This window comes from Oreochromis niloticus, linkage group LG3 (genome assembly GCF_001858045.2).
Source record: "Oreochromis niloticus isolate F11D_XX linkage group LG3, O_niloticus_UMD_NMBU, whole genome shotgun sequence".
In the NCBI taxonomy this organism is placed as follows: domain Eukaryota; kingdom Metazoa; phylum Chordata; class Actinopteri; order Cichliformes; family Cichlidae; genus Oreochromis; species Oreochromis niloticus.
In genome coordinates, this window is record NC_031967.2 from 15,766,572 (window position 1) to 15,790,069 (window position 23,498).

The 23,498-nt window shown below is 42.0% G+C and overlaps 2 protein-coding genes across 5 annotated transcripts in view; both read right to left on the reverse strand.

Annotated features, from left to right (window-relative positions):
• Positions 1–22,892, reverse strand: part of LOC100701235 (phospholipid scramblase 1) — a 33,853-nt gene extending 10,961 nt beyond the window's left edge. The window contains exons 1-3 of one of the 2 annotated variants that reach the window (XM_019355647.2): positions 949–1,337; positions 811–849; positions 627–673 (exon numbers count right to left, since the gene is read on the reverse strand). In XM_019355647.2, coding sequence (XP_019211192.1) covers positions 627–673; positions 811–849; positions 949–998 — 136 coding nt within the window. In that variant the 5' untranslated portion in view covers positions 999–1,337. Of the gene's footprint in view, positions 1–626; positions 674–810; positions 850–948; positions 1,338–22,164; positions 22,253–22,852 lie in introns of those variants that run through there. The other variant, XM_025905709.1, reaches the window with a different exon arrangement.
• Positions 9,859–22,246, reverse strand: LOC100701508 (phospholipid scramblase 1). 3 transcript variants are annotated; one of them, XM_025905716.1, is made up of 7 exons: positions 22,165–22,246; positions 17,704–17,978; positions 16,714–16,756; positions 16,318–16,538; positions 13,789–13,950; positions 12,344–12,505; positions 9,859–12,256 (listed from the first exon to the last, which is right to left on the reverse strand). In XM_025905716.1, exons 1-7 carry the CDS (start codon positions 22,175–22,177, stop codon positions 12,197–12,199), a joined length of 936 nt encoding a protein of 311 aa, XP_025761501.1. In that variant the 5' UTR covers positions 22,178–22,246; the 3' UTR covers positions 9,859–12,196. The 3 variants fall into 3 exon arrangements, with proteins under 3 accessions (XP_025761501.1, XP_019211239.1, XP_019211252.1); XM_019355694.2 differs by lacking the exon at positions 22,165–22,246 and adding an exon at positions 21,816–22,135; XM_019355707.2 differs by lacking the exon at positions 22,165–22,246 and adding an exon at positions 18,332–18,480.
• Positions 22,893–23,498: the final 606 nt, after the last annotated feature.

A 23,498-nucleotide genomic window follows, 5' to 3' on the forward strand; every position in this document is an offset into this window, starting at 1 on the left:
TTTGATAATACAACGCTGAAGTTAAAGAAGAGTAAAAAGTAAGACTGTAGGGTGTACACTATAATAATATGTATGATATAAGAAACAGCTCCAAGAGGTATGTGGAATACCATGTCTGTGTTCATCTGTCACAGAATGAACTTACTATACAGTTATTATACAGGTTTATAGCCAATGGTAGGAATGATTTCCTGAATCTGTCTTTACGGCACTGAGGTGCCATTATTTAGATAAGATCTCTGTCTAAATAAATACATTTATTTTAAACGCCAGAGGACCACCAGCATTCTTGTCGGCTCTCCACTGCTGCATTAAGAATCAGAATCAGAATACTTAATTAATCCCTAAAAATTATTGCCAGATGGAAAAAATACCACATGGTGACTCTGCTTATTTATGTATATATTCAATCATTTACATCACTGTATTGACACCAATAAACTATACCAACAACTATACACATGACCTCGTAAAGCTAAACCTTGCCGAGCTAAATATTTGATGGAGCCTACAATCTTCAATAATCCATACCTTACTTCCTCCTGTTGTCTGGCAGCTGCTGAAGAAAGCTGTGAAGCCACAGTGTTCCTTTTTTGAGCACAGATGTTCATGGCATGGATATGTACCTGTGTCATCTGTGTTTGACTGGTTCCTGACACGGGGGCTGAAGTCCCTGTGGTAAAACATGACAAGAAAACCTGTCACTCTCTGAAATAACTGTATATTAAATGATTGTATTGCACATACTAACAACATTATTGACATTGTTGAATTTGAAAAAAATCTATTAATATAACCTTGCATTCTCACCTGCCATTTGCCTGACTGTTGACCTCACCATATGACCCTCTGTGAGGAAACCACACGTCCAAATACAAATCAGTTCAGTGTTCTGACAGTGTGTGCTTGCATGCACAATTATTTGTGTTGTTTTTTTATGTCTGTTACCTGGTCTTCCGTGCCTCATGTGCAGCCTTTCTCTCCCTCTCTTTGGTCATCTGACCCACTGCCACCTCCTCCTTTCTGTTGCCCAAGTACTACACCTCCTTTGTTCCTCATCTCTGCTTCCATGTGTCCCTCTTTGATCACCTGCTCTGCAAACCGACTGAACCTGATTTTAAAAGCTCAGTTAATTTTTATATGGTTTGAGAAAGGTGGTATATATTCACATCAGTTCTGGAGAATGCATGTTACCTTACCAAGAAGTTGAAAAGCATTTCAAACACCTTTTGCCCTCTTACTAGCATATTAAGATAATCTTTCTTTTAATGTTGTTTCAGTGTTTCCCACAGAAGTTTACTGTAATACAGTAACTCAGGAGAGTTTTCTCCAAACACGACATCCCAGTGTATTTCAGACCCAGCAACACACTCAGACAAAAACTGGTTCATCCCAAAGACGGAACTCCTAAACACAAACTTAACAATGTAGTGTATGCTGTACAGTGTAGCGAGGAAGGCCCAGACCTCTACATTGGAGAGACCAAACAGCCACTTCATAAACACATGGCACAACATAGAAGAGCCACCTCGACGGGACAGGACTCTGCTGTCCATCTGCATCTAAAGGACAAAGGTCACTCTTTTGAGGGCGCCAATGTTCACATTTTGGACAGAGAAGACAGATGGTTTGAAAGAGGAGTGAAAGAAGCCATCTATGGCTACGTTCACACTGCAGGCAAAAGCGCATCAAATCCCACTTTTTTGACCCTATGCGACCCATATCCGATCATGGTATGACAGTCTGAACAGCACAAATCTGATATTTTCAAATCCGACCTGGGTCACTTTTGTATGTGGTACTGAATGCGATACATATCTGATGTTTTAGAAAGCGACTGCTGTTTAAATGGTCATGTCGCATTAAATCCGTCTTTTACGTCACTGACGCAAGACAGACGCCAATTATCAGCGCCGGAGAAGACAAACCTCTCCACGGAGGTAGCAGTCACTGCTGCAAACAAGGCCATTGTTAAAGCACGGGCTCTCTTTTTTCTCAGTGTGCTTCTTTCTCTAATTAATTTGTCAAAATTCTGTTGGTTACGACTGAAGAAATTGATAAACGGCTGCAACAACACCTACTAGCTTTGTAGCCACCATTTTTACTTCCTTAAACAGAGCGCGTTGTGTGTGATGTCTTCTTTTGCAAATGCGGGCCGCTTTGAGGGCCGCTTTGAGGGCCGTGAACCGTCCACACTAGAGCACGTTTGCTGTCACATTTTATTTGTAGTGTGAACAACCAGACAAAGAAAATCGGATTTGATCAAAAAAATTGGAATTGAGCATTAAGACCTGCAGTTTGAACATAGCCTTAGTCCACTGTGAACGACCATCTTTGAACAGAGGCGGTGGTTTACGATACCAACTGTCTGCCTTCTATAATCCAATTTTGAGATCCTTTCCCAGACACATTAATCCCCACTCCCATCCTGGGTCCTTTTGACCTCAGGAAATCACATGATAGGGTGGGTCTAGGTTTCACAGCGGGTTCACCCAAAACCTTGGCTGATTGTGACCTATACCTGTTTTCACACCTTGACTTGTGCAATTAGGTACAGGATCAACAAGGAGTTCATGACCCCCTTGGGGGACACTCCCCTAATACTTAAATCTGGGACTCTTCACCATTTGACCTTAGAACTGAAGAAGCTTCTGAGATGAGAGGTGAAATGTCTTCAAGCAACTTAAAGAAGTTCAATTCAATTCAATTTTATTTATTTAGCGCCAAATCACAACAAAAGTCGCGTCAAGGCGCTTTATATTGTACAGTAGATCGCACAATAATAAATACAGAGAAAAACCCAACAATCATATCACCCCCTATGAGCAAGCACTTTGGCGATAGTGGGAAGGAAAAACTCCCTTTTAACAGGAAGAAACCTCCGACAGAACCAGGCTCAGGGAGGGGCGGCCATCTGCTGCGACCGGTTGGGGTGAGAGAAGGAAAACAGGATAAAGACATGCTGTGGAAGAGAGACAGAGATTAATAACAGATATGATTCAATGCAGAGAGGTCTATTAACACATAGTGAGTGAGAAAGGTGACTGGAAAGGAAAAACTCAATGCATCATGGGAGTCCCCAGCAGCCTACGTCTATTGCAGCATAACTAAGGGAGGATTCAGGGTCACCTGGTCCAGCCCTAACTATATGCTTTAGCAAAAAGGAAAGTTTTAAGCCTAATCTTGAAAGTAGAGATAGTGTCTGTCTCCCAAATCCAAACTGGAAGCTGGTTCCACAGAAGAGGGGCCTGAAAACTGAAGGCTCTCCCTCCCGTTCTACTTTTAAATACTCTAGGGACAGCAAGTAAGCCTACAGAGCGAGAGCGAAGTGCTCTAACAGGATGTTATGGTACTACAAGGTCATTAAGATAAGATGGGGCCTGGTTATTTAAGACCTTGTATGTGAGGAGCAGGATTTTGAATTAAATTCTGGATTTAACAGGAAGCCAATGAAGGGAAGCCAAAACAGGAGAAATATGCTCTCTCTTTCTAGTCCCTGTCAGTACTCTTGCTGCAGCATTTTGGATTAGCTGAAGACTTTTCAGTGAGTTTTTAGGACATCCTGATAATAATGAATTACAGTAGTCCAGCCTGGAAGTAATAAATGCATGAACTAGTTTTTCAGCATCACTCTGAGACAGGATATTTCTAATTTTAGAGATGTTGCGCAAGTGGAAGAAAGCAGTCTTACATATTTGTTTAATATGTGCGTTGAAGGACATGTCCTGGTCAAAAATGACTCCAAGGTTCTTCACAGCATTACTGGAGGCCAAGGTAATGCCATCCAGAGTAGGAATCTGGTTAGATACCATATTTCTAAGATTTTCAGGGCCGAGTACAATAACCTCAGTTTTATCTGAATTAAGAAGCAGAAAGTTAGCGGCCATCCAGGTCTTTATGTCTTTAAGACATTCCTGCAGTTTAACTAATTGGTGTGTGTTACCTGGCTTCATGGATAGATAGAGTTGCGTGTCATCTGCATAGCAATGAAAAATTTATGCTATGTCTTCTAATGATGCCGCCTAGGGGAAGCATGTATAATGTAAACAGAATTGGTCCTAGCACTGAACCCTGTGGAACACCATAATTGACCTTAGTGTGTGAAGAGGACTCTCCATTTACATGTATAAATTGGAGTCTATTAGATAGATATGATACAAACCACTGCAGTGCAGTACCTGTAATACCTACAGCATGTTCTAATCGCTCTAATAGGATATTATGGTCAACAGTATCGAACGCAGCACTGAGGTCTAGCAGGACAAGCACAGAGATGAGTCCACTGTCAGAGGCCATAAGAAGATCATTTGTAACCTTCACTAAAGCTGTTTCTCTGCTGTGATGAGCTCTGAAACCTGACTGAAACTCTTCAAGTAAGCCATTCCTCTGCAGATGATCTGTTAGCTGTTTGACAACTACTCTTTCAAGGATTTTTGATATGAAAGGAAGGTTGGAGATTGGCCTATAATTAGCTAAGACAGCTGGGTCTAGAGATGGCTTTTTGAGTAAAGGTTTAACTACAGCCACCTTGAAGGCCTGTGGTACATAGCCGATTATTAGAGATAGGTTGATCATATTTGGGCTTCCTCCTCACCGTCACCCAGCCGCCCTCTTTCCCCAGCTGCTTGGGGTCTGCTGGGGAACAGCTAGCGGGGCCTACGCTATCTTCGGCTGCACCAGCTACAGGGGCCTGGCTAGCTACGGGTGAATGAAGGGTGCGAAGCCGAGTCTCCAATTCAGTAATCCTGGCCTCCAGAGATGCAAATATGCTACATTTGTTACAGGTATCATTACTGCTAAAGGAGGCCGAGGAGTAGCTAAACATCTGACACAATGAGCAAGAAAGTGCAGGAGGGACAGGTGAAGTAGCCACGGTGCTAACGAGTCGGCTAAGAGCTAAGCTAGCGAAACAGTACAGAGACAGTGAGTGAATACTTTAGCTATAAATTAGGTAGTGAGTACACAGAAGGGTGCTTCAGATGAAGCACGTGAAGATTATACTATGAAGAAGGAATGTATCTAAAAGATTTTAATTAAATTGCTAAGCAGAAAAGCTACTCAGAAACACCACTGTGGTCGTGTCCAAATTCATGGGCTGCATCCTCCTGAGGCCGCATTTGTAGACCGATTACGTCACAGCGACGCGCCAAAGGGCTGCTCCGAATGCAGCCGACAAATGGGTCCTCATTTTCTCCGAATTTGAGGATGGGTCTGATGTATCCTTCTTTGCCCACCATATCCCAGAATTCATAGCGCGGCCCAGCCAAACTCTAGTTTCCGGTAATGGCGGCCGATACTACGTTTTAAAATTACTCTTATTAATTTTTCTGGGTCACAAAATAAACTTTTAACATATTTTCAGGCGAGAAAGTAGCTGTGTAAACATCAAATATCTGCTCGGTTTATCAAGATATCGCATATTTGGAAAAGTGCTTCGACGTTTTCCGAGACGTCTGTTACCCACCAGCTCGATAGCTAGCCGGGAGCTCGACGGTCACTGAAGCCGCCGAGAACGGCACAACTCCCGGCACATCATTTTCAGATCACCGCGGACTTTCGCTACTCGGGTTAAACGTAGTATATAAGTACCTGAGACAACCTGAAAATGTTATTGTTGGGCTTTTTCAGTGTTTTGTTTGTTCGTGAGTAAATCGGTTTGGCTGAGATTAAAGTTATTAGATTAGATTAGATAAAATAAAACTTTATTAATCCTCCGAGTGGGTTCCTCCTTGGTTTTTATACAGCTGACTAAACGTCAAACAGAAAACTGATTAAACAGAAGTGTGAGATGGTCGAGAATTTATGCCAGTGTACTGTTATATTTTACATAGCAAGGAGCAGACGGCCGAGTTTATTAAACTCCACCGAGACAGCGGTGACGTTAATCAGAAGGCTAGACCGTCCAATTTCACTGCCGTTTACTTCCGGTCTACCCGACCGTCTGAGGACCCGGCCCACTTAGATTGCGAAGGCCGGGTCCTCAGGAGGATGCAGCCCATGAATTTGGACACGACCTGTGTTTGAGCAGGAACAGGAAGTGATACTCTACCACAAAGCGAGTGAACACCAAGTGACAGCGCCACCAAGAGTCTAGTGCCAGAGTTTCAAGTCTAGACACTTTTCTTTCCAAGCTCTTCAGACTACGATGACCAGGATGACTGAGAACCTTCACAGACGTAATACAGTAACATTTACACTACATTCTTTTTACAGTGTCATATAGGGCTGGGCCATATCATACCGTTCACGGTAATACCGGTGTAATTTTGGACGACTTTGCTAAGCTACGAACCGCACCGCTTGATGGATTGTCGGAGCATTACGGCTATCGTAGGCAGGAGCCTCGCGGAGTGATACGTACTGTGCTTCAACATAACCTCTTTTTAAGTTTTGTGGATATTATACATGGTTATGCTGAGGATATGTCGGCCAATTTCCACTGGAAATGCCTTTTGGTTAAACTGTCAGCAAGGAATTTGCACTGTTACATTTTTATATAACTTTAATGCAAATAAAAAACAGCTGCTTGTTTAAGTGAAAATACATTGATAGGTTTTTTTGCACTAATAAAGTTGTGGAGTTGTAAAGTATTTTGTCTAGTGTCAATTATATCGTCAGTTATATCGTTATCGCAAATTTTCAAATATATATCGTGATAAATATTTTTGGTCATATCGCCCTGCTCTAGTGTCATATACTTATAACACGCACGTATATACATAACATTCCTCTATTGTTTGACCTGCCTTTCTCTCCCCACACTTCTACATACAGCACAATGCCCCACACTCACAAATACCCACACACCACTGCCATCATCAGTAAGCCCCTTCCCCACATATACAGCACAGTGTTAACATCTACATTTGCAGTGATTTATAGTGGCAGACGTCAACAAATAGGGCAAATATTTCCTTTTCCTTACATTGCAATTATTTTGCATTTAGTATTTCAGATTTTTTGCAGACAAGCTAAAGAACAGCTGACCAGATGTTGCCGTTAATCCTCAACTCACCGTTTCCGTAATAGACTACTTTTTGTAACTAACAAGCCTACAAACATGCACCGTCATTCACCGTATGTCTGTCTGCAGGCGTGTACGCTCGAAATGAGTGGAGTCATCCCCTATGCTCTGAACTAACCATCAGCAGCTAGCTGTCAATGACAGAGTTAAGCAGAAGAACGCGTGTATTGTAGCAAACAGCTACTTAAGTTACAATTCAGCGAAACTGACATTGGTCCTAAACAGTAGGCTACATCATTGACAGCCTCCGGCTTTTCCTCACAGGAGTCTAGGCTGGCAATCGAACTACTAACTAACCAGCTCCGGTCAACAAATCATCATATTGTCTAACTCTAACTTAACAACACGGGTATTTACCTCCTTTTGGTCATGACTTTTTTTTTCTTTTTGCAAGCGTTTGGTCTTCACCAGCAATTAAACGGTGTCGTCTGTCCGCCTCATTCATGTCCGACATCTCCACAGTTCAGTTAGCAGGGACTTAGTTCGCACCAGCGACTGCGCTAACAAATATACAGCAGGTTGTGAAGGCTTGGTAGAAAAAGCGGGTTGGGTAATACCAAGTATTCGGCGAAGGAGGCGCGGGAGGGGGGTAGATTACCATACGATTAAACGCTACCCCTCCTCGACCGCCACCTCCCAACCTGAAAGTGCTTAGAAAAGCACAAGGGAGACTCACGATTAACCAACCACGGTCAGGACAACCGATTGCCCCAGCAAATCCCTCTGTTCTAAAACAGACACAACCCCAGCCTCAGCAGGTTGTCGGGGGTGCCAGCCTCGCCAAAATGGCCCAGCTGGCACGCTCTACCCCACAGCTGGATGAGTACTCTGACAGCAGAGAGAGAGATCAGGAGCGAATAAGAGAACAGGACAAAGTGCCTCAGAACACAAGAGAGGGTCTCATCGCACAGGCAAGTGATGAGATTTCTACTGATCAACATGATTTGTATGCCTTTATAGTGATAAAACTGAAATTATTTAGATCCAAAGTGAAGGTCAGACCTCCTGTTGATGCAAATTTTGTGAAACACCTGTAGGGAAACAAGTGCTCACCTGAAAAATGTCTTATGTTATAAAAAAGAAAAACTTTTATAACCAAAAAATCAAAGGTCAACATCACTGTAACATCATATGTTGTGCAAAAACCCTTTTCTGGCTATTACTGAACCATAGACAGTATAAAACATGGGCATAGCTTCCGCTTTGGAAAAAAATGAAGCCAATGTGGAAATTGTCTCAAATCTGCATTCTATCTGAAGGCCAACAGATGGCGGTAGCTGTGGTTGCAAAACGAGTTCCAGTCATATAGAAGGGTATGGGGACACAGCTTCCTGTGAGCAAACACTTTGCTCCTGAGTTTATGGGCTCAGTAAGTCATAGTAAGTCATTTGAGAGTCATATTGAATAAAAATGGTGCCTTGGTCAAATTCTATTTAAAAACTGAGAATTATCTGTTGTATAAAACGGCACGTTCATTGGCTAATTTGTCAATCACAGGTTACTCACATTGCCATTAAGCAATGGTTTTGCAACCTGCCTTCCTTACCACATCAGCTTTTTAGCAACCAAGATGGTGACAGCGTAAACCAACAGATGATGTCACCCGGTTTACATCCATCTTCTGTCCTGTATATGTACTGAACACCATAAAAGACAGAAGAACAAATTGCGGTCATATTTTACTAATTAAATACACACACACACATTTTGTTTGTGTGTGTGTGTGTGTGTGTGTGTGTGTGTGTGTGTGTGTGTGTGTGTGTGTGTGTGTGTGTGTACAAACACTGATGTAAACTACAGCTTGTCTGGTTGGTAGTAATTCCAGTTTTCCCGCTCACTGTCTGCCGTTTTCATTTCTCTGACCAGGTTATGGAGGCGGTACATGGCGCGACCACGGAGGAGGTTCATAAAGCACTTCAATGAAATGACTGGAACCCAGTGCGAGCTGAACAGCAACTAAAGGTCAGACCATCAAATAAAGAAAAAAAAATCCCACTTGCCTACATCGGTTTTTTGAAGCTAATGATAAAATATAAGCCATAGGAATCCATTTTATACATGTAAAATATAAATGGCCATCAAGGGAACTCAAAACAATATGTGCACGTGGAATATATGCACCTTCAGTATGTGTAAACATATACTGAAGGTGGATGAAGACAAAACTGACTAATATTCTTGAAACAGCTTAGAAGAAAGATGACATGATGTGGTTTTATTATAGCACGTCTTTTGCACATAGGTTTTCTGTTTTAATACATTTGTACATATTGTAGTAGAAACTTTGTTGAATAAAACTGATCTCTGGTTGCCTGGACTCAGGATCTCAGCTCTGAGGCTCTTTAGTTCTCTAAGAGAGGCTGTGACCCTTGTCCTACTGCCTGCTAAGATCGACCCTGTGTACACCGACACGCTACAACTGGTTTAAATATTTGCACAGCAATAGCAGGTAAAATATTAGGTGATCATGTATGAAAACAAACTCCAAAGCCATGCCTCAGTGTTCCTGAGGGATGGATGGACATGTGCAGACATGTTCTGAAATACTATACATGAACATCTCACATGCTCCCAGGAGATGGAGCACTAAGATTTGGTATCTAACCCATTGGCACTGCGGTTGTCTTTCAACAGTTGAAAAAAGAAAATTGGCTAAAGCACGATTTGAATGGAGCTCATTTTGAGGCGGAGCACGAGGGACTAGATTTCCCCCACTAAACCAAAGCTCATGTTTTCCAAGTGCAACCAGATGGTCCACATTTAGGCCGACTAGAGTGCCTTCCCCAGATTTTCCCGCAGCATCACTTGGGCAGAAAAACAAGAGACAACTGTGCTTTTAATGAAGGATTATCATTGCATTTGTTTATTGGAGAAATACATTATTGCTTGTGTATGTAAAAATGTCCAATCACAAGAAAAGTGTTACAAAACATTTTTGATAAAAAACACGGGAAACATGTTCCAGCTCCTCCCAGCTGCACATATAAAATGATCGAAAAAAAGCATGCAGAGGAACACTAAACCATGAGTGGACAACTTAAATACACCGTACATGCTTTGGTTAGTTATCCTACAGAGTACTGGCCACTCAACATATACATATATTTATCCATGCACATACAATACATTTGGTTGGTGATGGCAAACAGCTAGCTGGATTTTAAAGCACTTGTGGCAACCAGGTTTCACACTGGAGGTGTGCCCAGAACGAGTGATTATTAAACAAAGAAGAAGTGCAACATTAACCTCTCATCTATCAAACACTGTAGAGCAAAGCAACCAAATAAGAAAACAAGTCCATGGATTCAGTTAGCATTCTGGTCTCCCTCTCTCTTTCTCTGTACCAGCAGTAATAACTGCACCAACTCTTTCCAGGGACTTAAGAACTACACAGTGTTTCATGCAAGCTTTGCCGGTGGGGTTTTCCAACCATTCTGAGGCCAGATCGATGCTCACTAACCTCAACATCTGCTTTTAAATTTTTCCCTTGAACCCTTAACCTGCATTTTCTCTCTCCCCTATGTCATTACCCGGGCACACGTTCAAACACAGTGGTATGTGGAAGAAACTGGATGGTGAGGTGTCACAGGCAACCACCAAACTCCATAAAGGGAGCACAGGACCATTTAGAGTGAAGCCTGTGCAACAGCTTTGCAACATGCATCGTGGCTGAAGACATGTTGCTGAATAGAAAGAATGCACTTTGGTAAAAATATGTGATTTACAACTTCACACTATTAAAGGCAACACATCCCTAAACAAGTGACAGCGGGTAACTGCAGCCAAAGTTCAGGATTTTTGTAAAGCAGTCAACTAACTTCAAAATTACTATAAGGCAGGTACTGTCTGTACGTAGGCACAGTAGAGCTTTGGGCTAAATGCTAAAACCCCAACAATGGCACATGTTAACAACAGGTTGTTTAGTAGTTAAGATGCTTGCCATGTCAACCTTCTAAGTTGGCATGTCTACATGCTAGTACAACATCACTTCCTTATGTGGGCTAAATGCTAACAGCCAGTTTACTGTGGCTAAATGTTTCCCATAAGCTTTAGTTAATGACAAAAAGACTTAGGGTGATGCACTTCCTGGCTGTAGTTAGCATTTAGCCCAAACTAGCCTAAAGCTAAAAGATTTACATGGACGATACAAGTACTGTCAAGCAGATTTAATGATAAGCATATAAGCAGTTATGCTTTAGTGTATTTACAAGCTAGCATTTGCACATGATGCCACCCTGAGCTAAATAACCAGAGCGGGATTACCATGGCTAACGTCCAGGTTTTCTTTATGGCTTCTGATATGTGACAAAAAGATTAAAAGCTGTGCTAGTGGCTCTGTGTAGTGGGACTCTGGCCCACAAGTGGTAACTGCCAAATGCTTATGCTAAGATATTCACAGTGACATTGATATAATGAAGCCAAGGCAGGTTTGAGGCTTACCATGTCAAGCAACATATCTTAGTGTGTTTTTACATGCCAACAATTGCTGATTAACATTAAATACAGCCTACAGTGGAGGCTCAAAGGAATGTAATTGGTGTATGCTCTACCAAACCTAAGTAATAAACAAAAGCTAACTTTTAAATTAAAAAATATCTGTACACAAAATATGATGATCATCATACCAAAGCAATGGACTGACAGCCAGACTCTGCCACCATTTAACTGGATAAATGAAGGCAAAGCAATGAATACATCTTCTACAAAACAGTATTGCACTTATACTAGATACACTGTGATCTCTTCATAAAGCTCGAGCAAGCACATAAAATTACTGATCATGACAAACTGATGGTGACAAAAAAGAAAAAAAGAAATGAAATGTGAACACAAGTGCAGCAAAAAGCACATTCCAGAGGATGCGTGTCCACACTTGTTTCTAAGTTTAACTTTCTTTGGTAGCGTAAAGTGTTTGCTATGAATACGGTGATGCGCTTAAAAAGAGGTGAAACATCTACAGACTGTACAGAAACACTGTAAACTTCAGTCTTTGACTTTGGAGAGATTCAAAGTTTTAAATCTAATCAAGAGTTTATTCGCTCACAATGAGTTGTATGTGTATATAAACAGATTCTGGGACTGGTAACAAAATCAACAAAAAATGACAAATGTTACATAACAGGAAAACACCTTCATCACAGGCTGTCCCCCCCACGTTTCCTTTTTCCTCTGTTATGAAAACACACTGCTGCGCTGGTTGGCCTCTCCGACTTTCTCAAAGAACATGAAATCCTGCAGAGCAAAAGTATTAAATTATTTTATTCAGCAACATGCCACATAATTCAAAATCAACTATGTTCTTCTAGATTGAGGACTTACAATGAGGAAGCAGGCGCCCATCAGCACAGCTTTCATCTTCACGTCCAAGTCCAGCGGGAACTGGATGCCAAAGTTATCCGTGTCAGTGAAGACTTCCTTCAGAAGGCCGCTCCACTGCTTGCTGATGCGGCCAATGGGTGTGTCGCCATCTTTTCCCTTTAGCTGAACACCAATAAGAATACCAGCGTTCGTCACAAGTTGTTAATCCTGTCGCATTCGCTTTCTTTAAACACTGGAAACCATTCACCTTGCTGATGATTTTTTAAAATTTGTTTTGCCTTCTTGGTGAGAAATATGAGCTTAATATGCAGTTAGCTCACCAGGAGACAAACCTGCTTTTTTGGTTCTGTATGAAAGGTAACAAAATCAGACCACCAGCACCACTAAGGATCATTCACTTGGTGTCGAAATAATGGGAAAAATGAGTTTCCATGAATGCCCTTTAGTGTTGGAAAAGTAACTGGACGAGTGGGAGAAAATACTGACAAAGAAAGTTCACCAACACACCAAGAAGATTACGTAATAAAGAAAACCTCAAGCACAATGATTGTGCAAACAGATTACAAAAATCAGGCTCTGCTGCAATCCTGACAGATCAGCTGACGTGATCTGATATAGGGCTGTTTAAGCTGCTCTAGCCTGCCTACAATTGCATTTCCCCTGCAAGCGTCCTGCATCTAATCTAGTGGTCAGCCACCGACCTCCAACAACCACTCAAAATTTTGTCCTTGCAGCCAGTAGTTGTATCATGTCAACTCTCAAGTAATGTGTGCAGGATGTCATGTGGGAAACCAGGAAGTGAGACTAATAGAAACATTTAATTTTTTCAGGGCACAGGCTGGAAAACTCGCCTGACTTTGAGGTGTACATTCAGTTAAGAGTCGTATCAACCTTTTCATTACACTCTACAATAATGGTAAATGGCCTGTATTTGTATAGCGCTTTACTTAGTCCCTAAGGACCCCAAAGCGCTTTACACATCCAGTCATCCACCCATTCACACACACATTCACACACAGGTGATGGCAAGCTACCGGTACATTGTAGCCACAGCCGCCCTGGGCGCACTGACAGAGGCGAGGCTGCCGGACACTGGCGCCACCGGGCCCTCTGACCACCACCAGTAGGCAACGGGTGAAGTGTCTTGCCCAAGGACACAACAACCGAGACTGACCAAGCCGGGGCTCAAACCGGCAACCTTCCGATTACAAGGCGAACTCCCAACTCTTGAGCCACGATCTATTCACAATAAAGTGAATAGAAAGTGTTTTCCAAAACTATCAAGTATTCCTTTGAGTTCATTAAAATCAACATCAACATTTCTGTGACTGCTACCAATCCTGTTTAGATTATCTGAGTGGATCTGTAACAAATCACTGTTGGCTGATGGATGAAATTTACTTAGAGTTCAGTTTCCCCCACAAACAAAGATCCTCTGAGCTCACCTCAAAGTTGACATCTCCACAGCAGTTGCAGGCAAAGCAGGGCCCCTCCAGTCTCATGAGTGTCTCCTTGTTTGCTCCCTGGATGGAAAACTTTGGCAGGAAAGGGTGCCAGTCCTGTTTGACGTACCCTATGGTGGTCCCCGGTGGAGCCTGGACTTCCATCTGTTGGTCACACACTTAGTTAGACACATAGTGGCTCTGCACAAAATTAGAAAACTATTTCACAGAGCTTAGTTTGCTCTCTTTCCTGGACACTGACAGCTATAAATAAAACGTCACGCGGTTGCACAGTGTCACGCTGGACAGCAGGAATGATAAGTGAGGCTGACTGCTTGATTGTTAAACCATGTAAACAAAGGGAATGCATCTCACATGGTTCCTGTCTGGGCAGTAAACAGAGAGCTGCAGTATGAGTGCATATCTGCTTGGATTCGTGCCAGTGGGAACGTTCTGTAGACAGACCGCTAACAATGAGAAAAAGGGGCAAAGAGAAAAAGGTTTCAGTGGACGGATGGCAAAGGATCAGGGTGTCTAGGAGATAGTTTGGACAGACAAAGGGCCATTCATGGTCTTAACAAACCCCTGCCTGAGCAGAGAGGCACACAAAGGCACTGAAACACCAGTCAGCAGCAACCACTCGGCAACAGTAACTCAAGACGAAGAGAGGAAAGGTAAAAGTATGAGCCGCTGGCACTGTGAGGCTGCAGGTTGTTATGAAGAACTAAGAACTGATAGGCCTCTGTAAGGTTTTCTTCCAGTCCGGCTCCAAGTAGCAGTATCAAATGTCAGTTATATGCACTATAACGTGCACTACAAAAAGTAAAAAAATAAAATATCACATGACACACCTAAAGGGAGTGCACAGCAGCTAGACATCAGCCTAGACTATGGTGCATTCAAATGTCTCAACTGTGCAGAGGATTATGTCCTCTGCCTGAGCAGCAGGATTTTTAAAAAAGAAGAAGCAGACTTTAAGTTCAATCTAAACCAGCGATGTCAAACATAAGGCCCGGGGGCAAAAACTGTCCCGGCAAAGACTCAGATCTGGCCCTCTGAACAGCTTTTGAAAATGTGAAGGATGGCATCAGTTTTGGACTTGGCTTTTCCTGCTGATACTGACTCTACCCCAGCCACGGAAAGAGCTTCACATGAAGCGTTTCAACTGCCAGTATTTCATATTTGGTCGACTGGTGGATGGGAGTGAACATGTATTACTGTGTGTGAGTGATGTGTGCACGCTGTTTTTTGCACCTGATGAAATCACGAGGTTTGGACCGAAACCTCGTGATTTAATAAAAGTCTAAGCTGTAAATTTGTTAGAGATGTGTTGATAAGCAGCTTTTTTACATGTTACTTGTATCTGAGCCACAACAGCAGGGGGCTCCTGCTTAAAAACAAAGTTATTTTAATGGATCTGACTGTGCACAACATGTTTAACTTCACCTCCAAGAGAAGCCAACACCAAAGCGAGTCTGTCCCCACAGTCTTCCTGTGTTAAACTCAGCAGCTTTAATTAGCATATTTACAGCATGCTACCAAACAGTATCAGCCTTTATGTGCTGCTTTCCCATTCAAAACATCTGTAGAGGTTTTCTTAAAGAACTCAACCATCTGATACCCGATGTTCTGTGGGAAATTCAAGAAATTAAACAGTCTGCATCTGTTCAAACTTGCATACAAGGAAAATACCTGTTTCTTTGTCAAACTGGCTTTAATTTCACACGAATGATCACTAATGATACAGACAGGGTCTGCAGCTCCGATCGACTGTCAATGCAGAGAACATTAATCTGCATGCAGTTGTTTCCAGCACAGAGCACACTGATAACTCAGAGCAGTTTCTTTGGTCACCTGGACCAATCAGCAGTAAATCATCCCACTTCCCACCCCGAACAAAAATATTTTTTTTAAAACAAGTTTTCACCATTTTGACAAATTGCAGGAGATCCAGCAGGGTTTAAAGATGCAGGGTAATAAATCAGATTTGTATAGCAGCTCCACTAAAAACATTTCTGATAATTAGAAGTAAATCCTGAACAGCAGATGAGCTGTCATGAGCCTCACAGAATAAACTACAGAGCACGTTTCTCTTAAAATCTTCATGTTGTTCCTTTAATTTCTGCATTACATAAAAACAATGTAATTGCCGCTTATAAAACTGTAATGTCTTTATTTATTTGTCTTTATCTGATCTAACTTTTGTATCTATCTTTATTTAATCAAAAAGTGATTAGGTATGTCTTATAACATAAACTATGAACCGAGTGCTACAGAAAGTAAAGAGTTTATTCTTCCCTATCAGAGTCTCTTCAGATATTTACTATAGCTAAACATTAACCGGCACATCTAGGTCAAATACAATAACCCAGATATGATGGATGAGTACTCAGATTTCACACCAAAAATGCTTTTGACCAGGAACAATATTGGTCTAGGTGTGGTAAATGAATGCAATATGACTCCATTAACCTCTTTCAACACTTGCCAAGTCACTTCTACTCAAACACAGAAACATTAGAGTGGACAGACCTCTTGCAGGCAGCAGGGACACCAGCAGGAGACGCAGCGGAAAGGCCTGATGAGACGGATGACCTCCCTGTCCATGTTGTCCTTGATTTTCATGTCGAAGCTGCGCAGAGAGCCACAACAGTTCCTGGTGCAGCAGTCATTCTTCTCTTTGGCCTTGTAGATCTTTTGACCCAGACTGTTTTTTATTTCATACTGGTTGTTTGTCTCAAAACCGATGAATGCTGGGCGTGGTTGGGAGAAGAGGAGGGAAAACGGTGAGCAATGAAGTAAAGATAAGTAAGGAATTTCAAGGACAGACATCATTTTTCGTCTTGTGAGGCTTTAAACCTCACACACAGCTGCTTATGAGCTGATGAAGGATTAAGTATTCTGTGTTGAACAAGAAGCGCGCCTCACCTTCCAGGAGTTCAACTTTCTGATGGATCAGGATCTGGTCAATCTAAAACCAAAGGAGAGAAAACTGAAACTGAAAAATGAGGCAGCTCTGTGGCACATCCTGATCTGAAAGTCTCTTCCTTCTAAAAACAATTAACACCACGTATCAGGCATTTCCAATGCAAAAGACTTTCATTCTTTAAGCCACAGAGTATTTCAGCTCCATCAGACTCTGTTAGTTAAACAAAAGTTAAACAAAAATGCCTTCTTTTTTTTTTGCCTAGAAAGCCAATTTAGCATGCTAACATGTATAATATGCAGGGGAGGTGTTTCCTTTAATATCTGCACAAAGAAATCCCATAGAAGGATTTTTTAAGGGAAAGACCTCACCTATTGTTTTAAAAAGGAAACTGATGTCACAAATTTCCAAATCCTAAATGAGATTAATGATCATCAGAAAGTGCAGCAAACTACAAGTCTTTCAATGGTGAGCCAATAACAGAAGTAGAAAACGCTACTTTTACTCACGACAGTCTTAAACATGTGACCTTTTCTCTTACTAACAGGCATACAACAGATGCAGGAACTGTATCAGGTTACGCCCACGGCCAGCAGCTTTTCAGGTTCATACAAAATCCAAGTAAAATGAGTCATCGGTCACTGTTAGAAAGTTGTTTAAAACTTTGTGACATTTCACATTTCACACTGGAACCAATGCTGTGGCCCTCAAAATATTATCATTATTGTCAAAGACTCAGATCAGGTCATACTAAACATGGAATGTAAAGACTGATATAACACTAATAGAAATTAACAACTAGATAGATAAAAGAAAGACATGAACAAGTGGAGCCTACAGAGAAATTTCAAAGCTCATCTTGGAGAAGCAAAATATGTCTGGCACAAGAGTGCATTCAGATCATAATTGTGACTCCAAAGGCTGCTGGACAGGACGGCGTATAAAAGAAAACAAAAAAAAAACTCCACTGGTTTAACCTTTCTCTGCCCTACCTGTGTGAGGTACTCGAGTCCAGGTGGGACACCAACGGGGACTGCTGGAACTCCAGGAGCTGGGGAGATCCCTCCTGGTGGGCCACCGTATTCAGGGCCTGGAACTGGCCCTACGGGTCCTGGCTGGTACATGACCGCAGGTTGTCCTGAATAGCCCATGTTGAAGCCGGGTGGAGGGGCTTGACTGGGGTCTCCATATCCAGGAGGAACTGGATACGGTGCTCCGCCGGGCTGAGACATGGGATAGGGTGGCTGGTTTGGAGCACCTGGGTAAACTGGAGGGAAAAAAAAATTAGACAGAATCAAAACCTGTTCAGCTGTACAGATAGTCTGATTTGACTGAATTTGAATATATGAGCTGGGCTGTAGCTGTATAAACTATGACGTTCACACTTGAGAAAGTAGAGCTCAACTTTGACCGTGACACAAATAACAAATACAAGGAAAATAAAAAAAAGCCAGAAAATGTAGGAGAGCACAAAAAAACTAAAAGAAACCATCAACTCTGAGTATGAATGAGAATATGAATATACACACATAAATTAAAAAGCCTAAAAGCAGGAAGCTCCTGCCTGGTTTCTCTTTTCAGGATTTAAAGCCAGATGTGTGATCGTCTCCAGGTTCTTACCTTCCAGTAAGAGAAGAGGCAGAAGCTGAGAGCAGTGATCGCCGAGTGTCTCGCTAGAAGCAGCTGCTCTCTGCTCACAAGAGCGTGAGTGCGTCTGTGTGCGTGCTGTGAATCATCCGCCCTTTTTTTTTTTTATAATAGGCAGGGCAGAGCTAATTAGCCAGTGATTGCGACACAACAGTAATAACCTACCTATACTGGAAAAACTGGAACTATGATATGGTGGAAACCAATTGTCAGTGTTTCCATGGTGGAAAAACTGAATGATAAAAGTGAGTTTTGGGGTATTTTTTTGGACAGGAAATGAAGATTCTTACATTAAGTGAGGATTTCAGTTAGGAAGAATGGACACCGCCAGCACAGGAGAGATATGCAACTTTGTCTCTCAGAGTGTTTGCATGTTATTTAAAGCAGCTGTTGCTGTTCATAAGTCTCCAAACCAACAGAACTGTAAGTGCACACTAGTCTCAAGAGGCTAGCAGCCAGCCTACCCTGTGTCTGCCCTGGAGAACGCCACGAGGGGACATAAGACTTTCCACAGGGCCACTTGCACCTCTGCTGTGTCTTATGGGACTCAGTTTGACAAGATTCATAACAATGAATAACTGGGGATTGCTTACTTTTATGAATGTGTAAAATGCTGTTATCAGATAAACTGCAAGGTCCACTGGAACACAGCTGTCCTCACAATCATATGTTATGCCAATAAAGTCTAAACTGGGTTAAATGGTTTGTAATGTCCTTGCTTAAAATGCAAAAATGTGATCATTCTCATTTCATAACGACAACAACATCGGTCACAATTACACAACATTGACCGATCGGTCTTTGGCGTGTAAGAAGACACATTTCCCCCACCACTACAGTCGTGCACACACACGTACACATATCTCGTTCCATAGTACAGACCTCATTTAGAGCACATAGCATTTAAGCCCCACTGTACAATGTGAAGTGCCAGAGACAATGGAAAATCAATGGCGAATTTTATTAACCGCCTTCCAGCTTACGTTATCCTGCTTCCAAGAATAAAGGTTAAAAAAAAAAAAAATAGTTAATAGTCTCACTATCATAGGACTGCTGCTGACATTCATTTTTTTGTAACAGACAAGATTAAAAAAAGAAATCTGGTGTGGTGGAGAGGCAGAAAATGTAGTCTTTAAAAATTTTAATAGTGCAAGTCTAATGCATCGTGGTGGTCGTTTATACTTGTACTGAGGACAGTTTCCTTTAGCCCTGAGAACTGTGTGTAAGCCGGCTTGACCTAAAACCCCAATGTCACGATTATGGTTATCAACTTCCTCGATTAAGCCAGGCTTTCTGCCTCAGCCTCTGTGTGCGAACACATTAAAAGAGACAAAGTGATCCCTGTGAGCGTCCCCTATGACATTATCAAACGATGATGATAAATGGTGATGATAATAAAAATCTAATGGTGAAACTCACCACTGTTACAAACACAAACATATTAAAGCTGCAGAAACTTGTTGATTTTGTGATTTAGTAAACAGAGCAGTAAAAATAAACATTTTCATTTGAGAAAATTATTGAAACACTGCATGGTGCTCTTGTTTTGTTCTAACATGACGGCTACACATTTAACTAATAATAAACATTAACATCCCATGAATTAATAAAAGACGTGGAAATAGCATAAAACAGACTTTGCAGCACATTAGAATCAGATCTAAAAACATTTATACTTTTTCTGCATCACCAATCAAATACATCCAAATTCCAGTGACACTGCAAAGCACAGTGCACACTGCTGTAACTTTACCTGGTGCTTCTGACCAGGTTATGTGCACAGCAAAGGTTGCTATGGTGATTTAAAGTTAATTTCAGCGGCTCCCTTATTGACAAAGGGTAACTCCACATATTTCAATGTGACAGAATTTTTTTACTATATGTCTCCACCTGGGATCAAAGTGGGGCTCTTAACGTATTAATGAAACACACAGAAAACTCACTGGAGAACACATTTAGAGAAAGTTGTGAACTGTCCAACCAAAGAAAAGGAAGCTGAAGTGGAAGCTGAAACCATTTTGGCTCTTAGGGAAATTATTGTTTACAGAACGTGATGGTTCACTTTACTACACAGTGAGTATAAACCATAAAGTCACTGTCTTAAAACACACGGCGTGATGTCATGTGTTCCTGAGTCACACCTGCTGACAGACCGTCACGTGAAATTACCTGTGCTGTGGTGTTTTCTAACAGCATTGAGGACAAAATTTAGATCAGAAAGATCAGATTTAGATCAGCTTATTTTTGGTGGCGAGAGCCTCCACGTGCCTGTTGGGTTTCTCTCTGTATGTTATATATGAGCTGCTTTACAGTGTGTTCTTTACAGATGTGCTTTTTGATGTGAATCACAGCGAGTATACTGGTAATGGAAAAAAAAACTAAACAAAAAGGCCTATACACATTTAAATGAAATGGCATGTCAATAAGGGATTTTGGTCTCAAGACTGGCCAAACTGGTTTTTATTCACGTCTTGCAAATACCCGAAGCACGTGAGTCTAACTTTTCTGAAGGTCACTGGCCTGTGGTTTGTTTTTTTCCCCTCTCTCTCACTCTCACACACATGACCAAGTAAAAGAGTGTGAGAGAAAGGCAGCTGTAGGAGTGCCTGATGATCTTTCCACAGGCTCATCTAGAAAATTTTACTCCCTCTTGTGAGCAAGCATGGACTTCTATGGAAGGGAGAAAATGCACCATGAGTTCAAGTCTTAGAAGCAGAGCGTCTTCACTCCCCCCCTTCCACCATTTTTACTTAATTTTACGACTAATATTGGTTTACATATTGACCTAACAAGGAAAAGATCTCCCGTTCGATGCCGGGAGGATCCTTCTTGTGAAGTGACGCCATCACTGATGCAGATCTTGTCCCGTTTAAAAAGACCTAACACTATTTGCGCTCTCCTCCCCTCACTGCTTTACCACCTATGTGCAGGTCAGGCTCAGTCAGCAGTGAGGAATACATGTAAACTATAAAATGATGTTTCCCATCAGTTTGTACTTGATATTCCCACACTTTTCAGCAAGAAGGATAAATACAAAGTTGACAACTTTTTGTTTTGTTTTTCCCCCTTTCCTGTCTTGGCACTGTATCAATTAGAATTGTTGTCTGAAGGCCAAAAAATGCCAAAGAGATTTAGTTTCACGAGTGGAGCATTACTTTATTTTGATTTATTATAACCACAACGAACAAGACCAGGTGACTGGAAAAGCCCATTTAGTCATGAGTCTGCTGGCAAAGGCTGATGAATGTAATAAAGCCTCATGGACTACAATTAAGACGGAAAACAACCTCTTGTGCCACTTCTGTTTAATGGCAGTTAAAAAAGGAAGTTAAACAGTGTGAGCTAGAGGTCTGCCTTTGCTCAACATCCCTCTCTTTACTTCACATTAAAAAAAAAAACAGAAAAAAGTGTGGGCACATCCACTGCCCTCGCATACACAAACAATAACACCTTTCACCTTTTCCAGTGAGAGAAGTCTGCTGGGCCAAAGACTCTGACGTGTTTTCAAGAAAATATTCCAGGAATTTCTTGGAGGAGAAAAAACAAAATAAAAACATCCCCCACCTTCAAGAGTCTACTGTGTGGGCTGGACAGTGTGCTCATTATTCAGGCTGTGACATTTAGTGGAAAGCTAACGGGGCAAGTGTGAGAAAACTTTTAGCGTTTCACAAAGCTGACGTAATGGAAACAAAGTGTTAAAGCTGTTAATGTACGCAACACTAACCACATTTTTAAAACACGCTTACGTCTTCATATTTTCTTCCAAAGAAAAAGTGAAAACAAAAATGTGAAATCTGGTTACTTACCAGGAGCAGACATGGTGCAGAGCTTTTCTGGGCGGAGAAGGAAAAATAAGGTCACTTCCCGACGCAATCCCACGGTTTCTAGGGGAAACTGAAAGGATAAAGGGAGGAAGAAGAGAGAAAAAAGGGGAGGGGTGGGTGTAATAGAAACCAGCAGGACTGGAGGAGGGTGCACAGAGAGCGACAATAACACAAACATGAATGTTTAACCTCAATCGGTCATGCGTTCAAGGCGAGCGACTCGAAGTTGTGTGTAAATTTGCCCCGTCTGGCATCCCGACACCAAGCTTCACGGATAATATTCAGACACAGCCCAGAGGTCCAAAACAATCCTGACAATGTTGGGTTGAAACTCGTGGCCCTTTTGTCCCTGATGCACAGTATCTCAGACCTAACTCGTGAAAATAAAAGGAGTGGGTGTGCCCCGTGTCAGCGCAGGACTGGCAGCTAACTGCCACTAAATGTCAATATGGAGCTCTTTTTTCTTTTTTTCCCCTTTAAAGGTAATTAAAGTAAACTCAGGTTCCCATAAGAGCTCATTAAAAAGAAAACCGCCAACAGCTTCTTAAAGTAAGGCTCGCGAGCATCTCCTGCCTCGTGAGGACTCTTTACGTCGTAGTAAAAGAAAGAAGAAGAAGAAAAAACACTCGAGCTAAAACAAACAGCACACACTCACACAAAAATATCTCACCTCAGTGGCTGTTTTCCCCGAAGTTCCAGCGACAAGAAATGAAAAGAAATTGGTGGGAAAGCAGAGGTTTGCTGTCCTCTTAACCTGTTAGCCGCAGCTGTGCTGTACGTATCTCCCCTCTCCACTTCTCTCTAGTCTCCTCCCCCTTTCAGGGATTTTACGTGGGCTAAGGCAGCGGTCCCCAACCTTTTTTGCGCCACGGACCGGTTTATGCCCGACAATATTTTCACGGACCGGCAATGAGGTGTCGCGGATGAATACAACAAAATAAAACTAGTGCCGGTACCGAAAAAAAGAAGATTTATTCATAACACACGTGAAAAGACCCAGGAAAACCGAGTTAACGATAAAAACAATAACAAAATAACGCTGAAAACCGATAAAAACCCTGAAAACCATACATTTCACACCTGAACCTCAACTCTCGCGGCCCGGTACCAAACGACTCACGGAACGGTACCGGTCCGAGGCCCGGGGGTTGAGGACCGCTGGGCTAAGGCTTTGGTGGGTCATTGAGCTATGAAGATGTGGGTTTTTGTGCACTGGGCGGGAAGAGGAGACTGGCGTCACCAGGGACGTCTAAACTTGTTATCGCTCGCTGCACATGCGGGAGGAAGACGAGAAGGAGGGGTGCGATCTGTGAAAC

What these genes read in the sequence shown, in the direction of transcription:
- LOC100701508 (XM_019355694.2), bottom strand. Translation starts at nt 21,915, where the DNA reads ATGTTTTTATTTTGTTTTTTCTCCTCCAAGAAATTCCTGGAATATTTT. An exon ending in GACTCGAGTACCTCACACAG is followed by an intron (nt 16,757 to 17,703) that starts GTAGGGCAGAGA and finishes CTTTGGTTTTAG; the next exon opens with ATTGACCAGATCCTGATCCA. An exon ending in GAAAGTTGAACTCCTGGAAG is followed by an intron (nt 16,539 to 16,713) that starts GTGAGGCGCGCT and finishes AACCACGCCCAG; the next exon opens with CATTCATCGGTTTTGAGACA.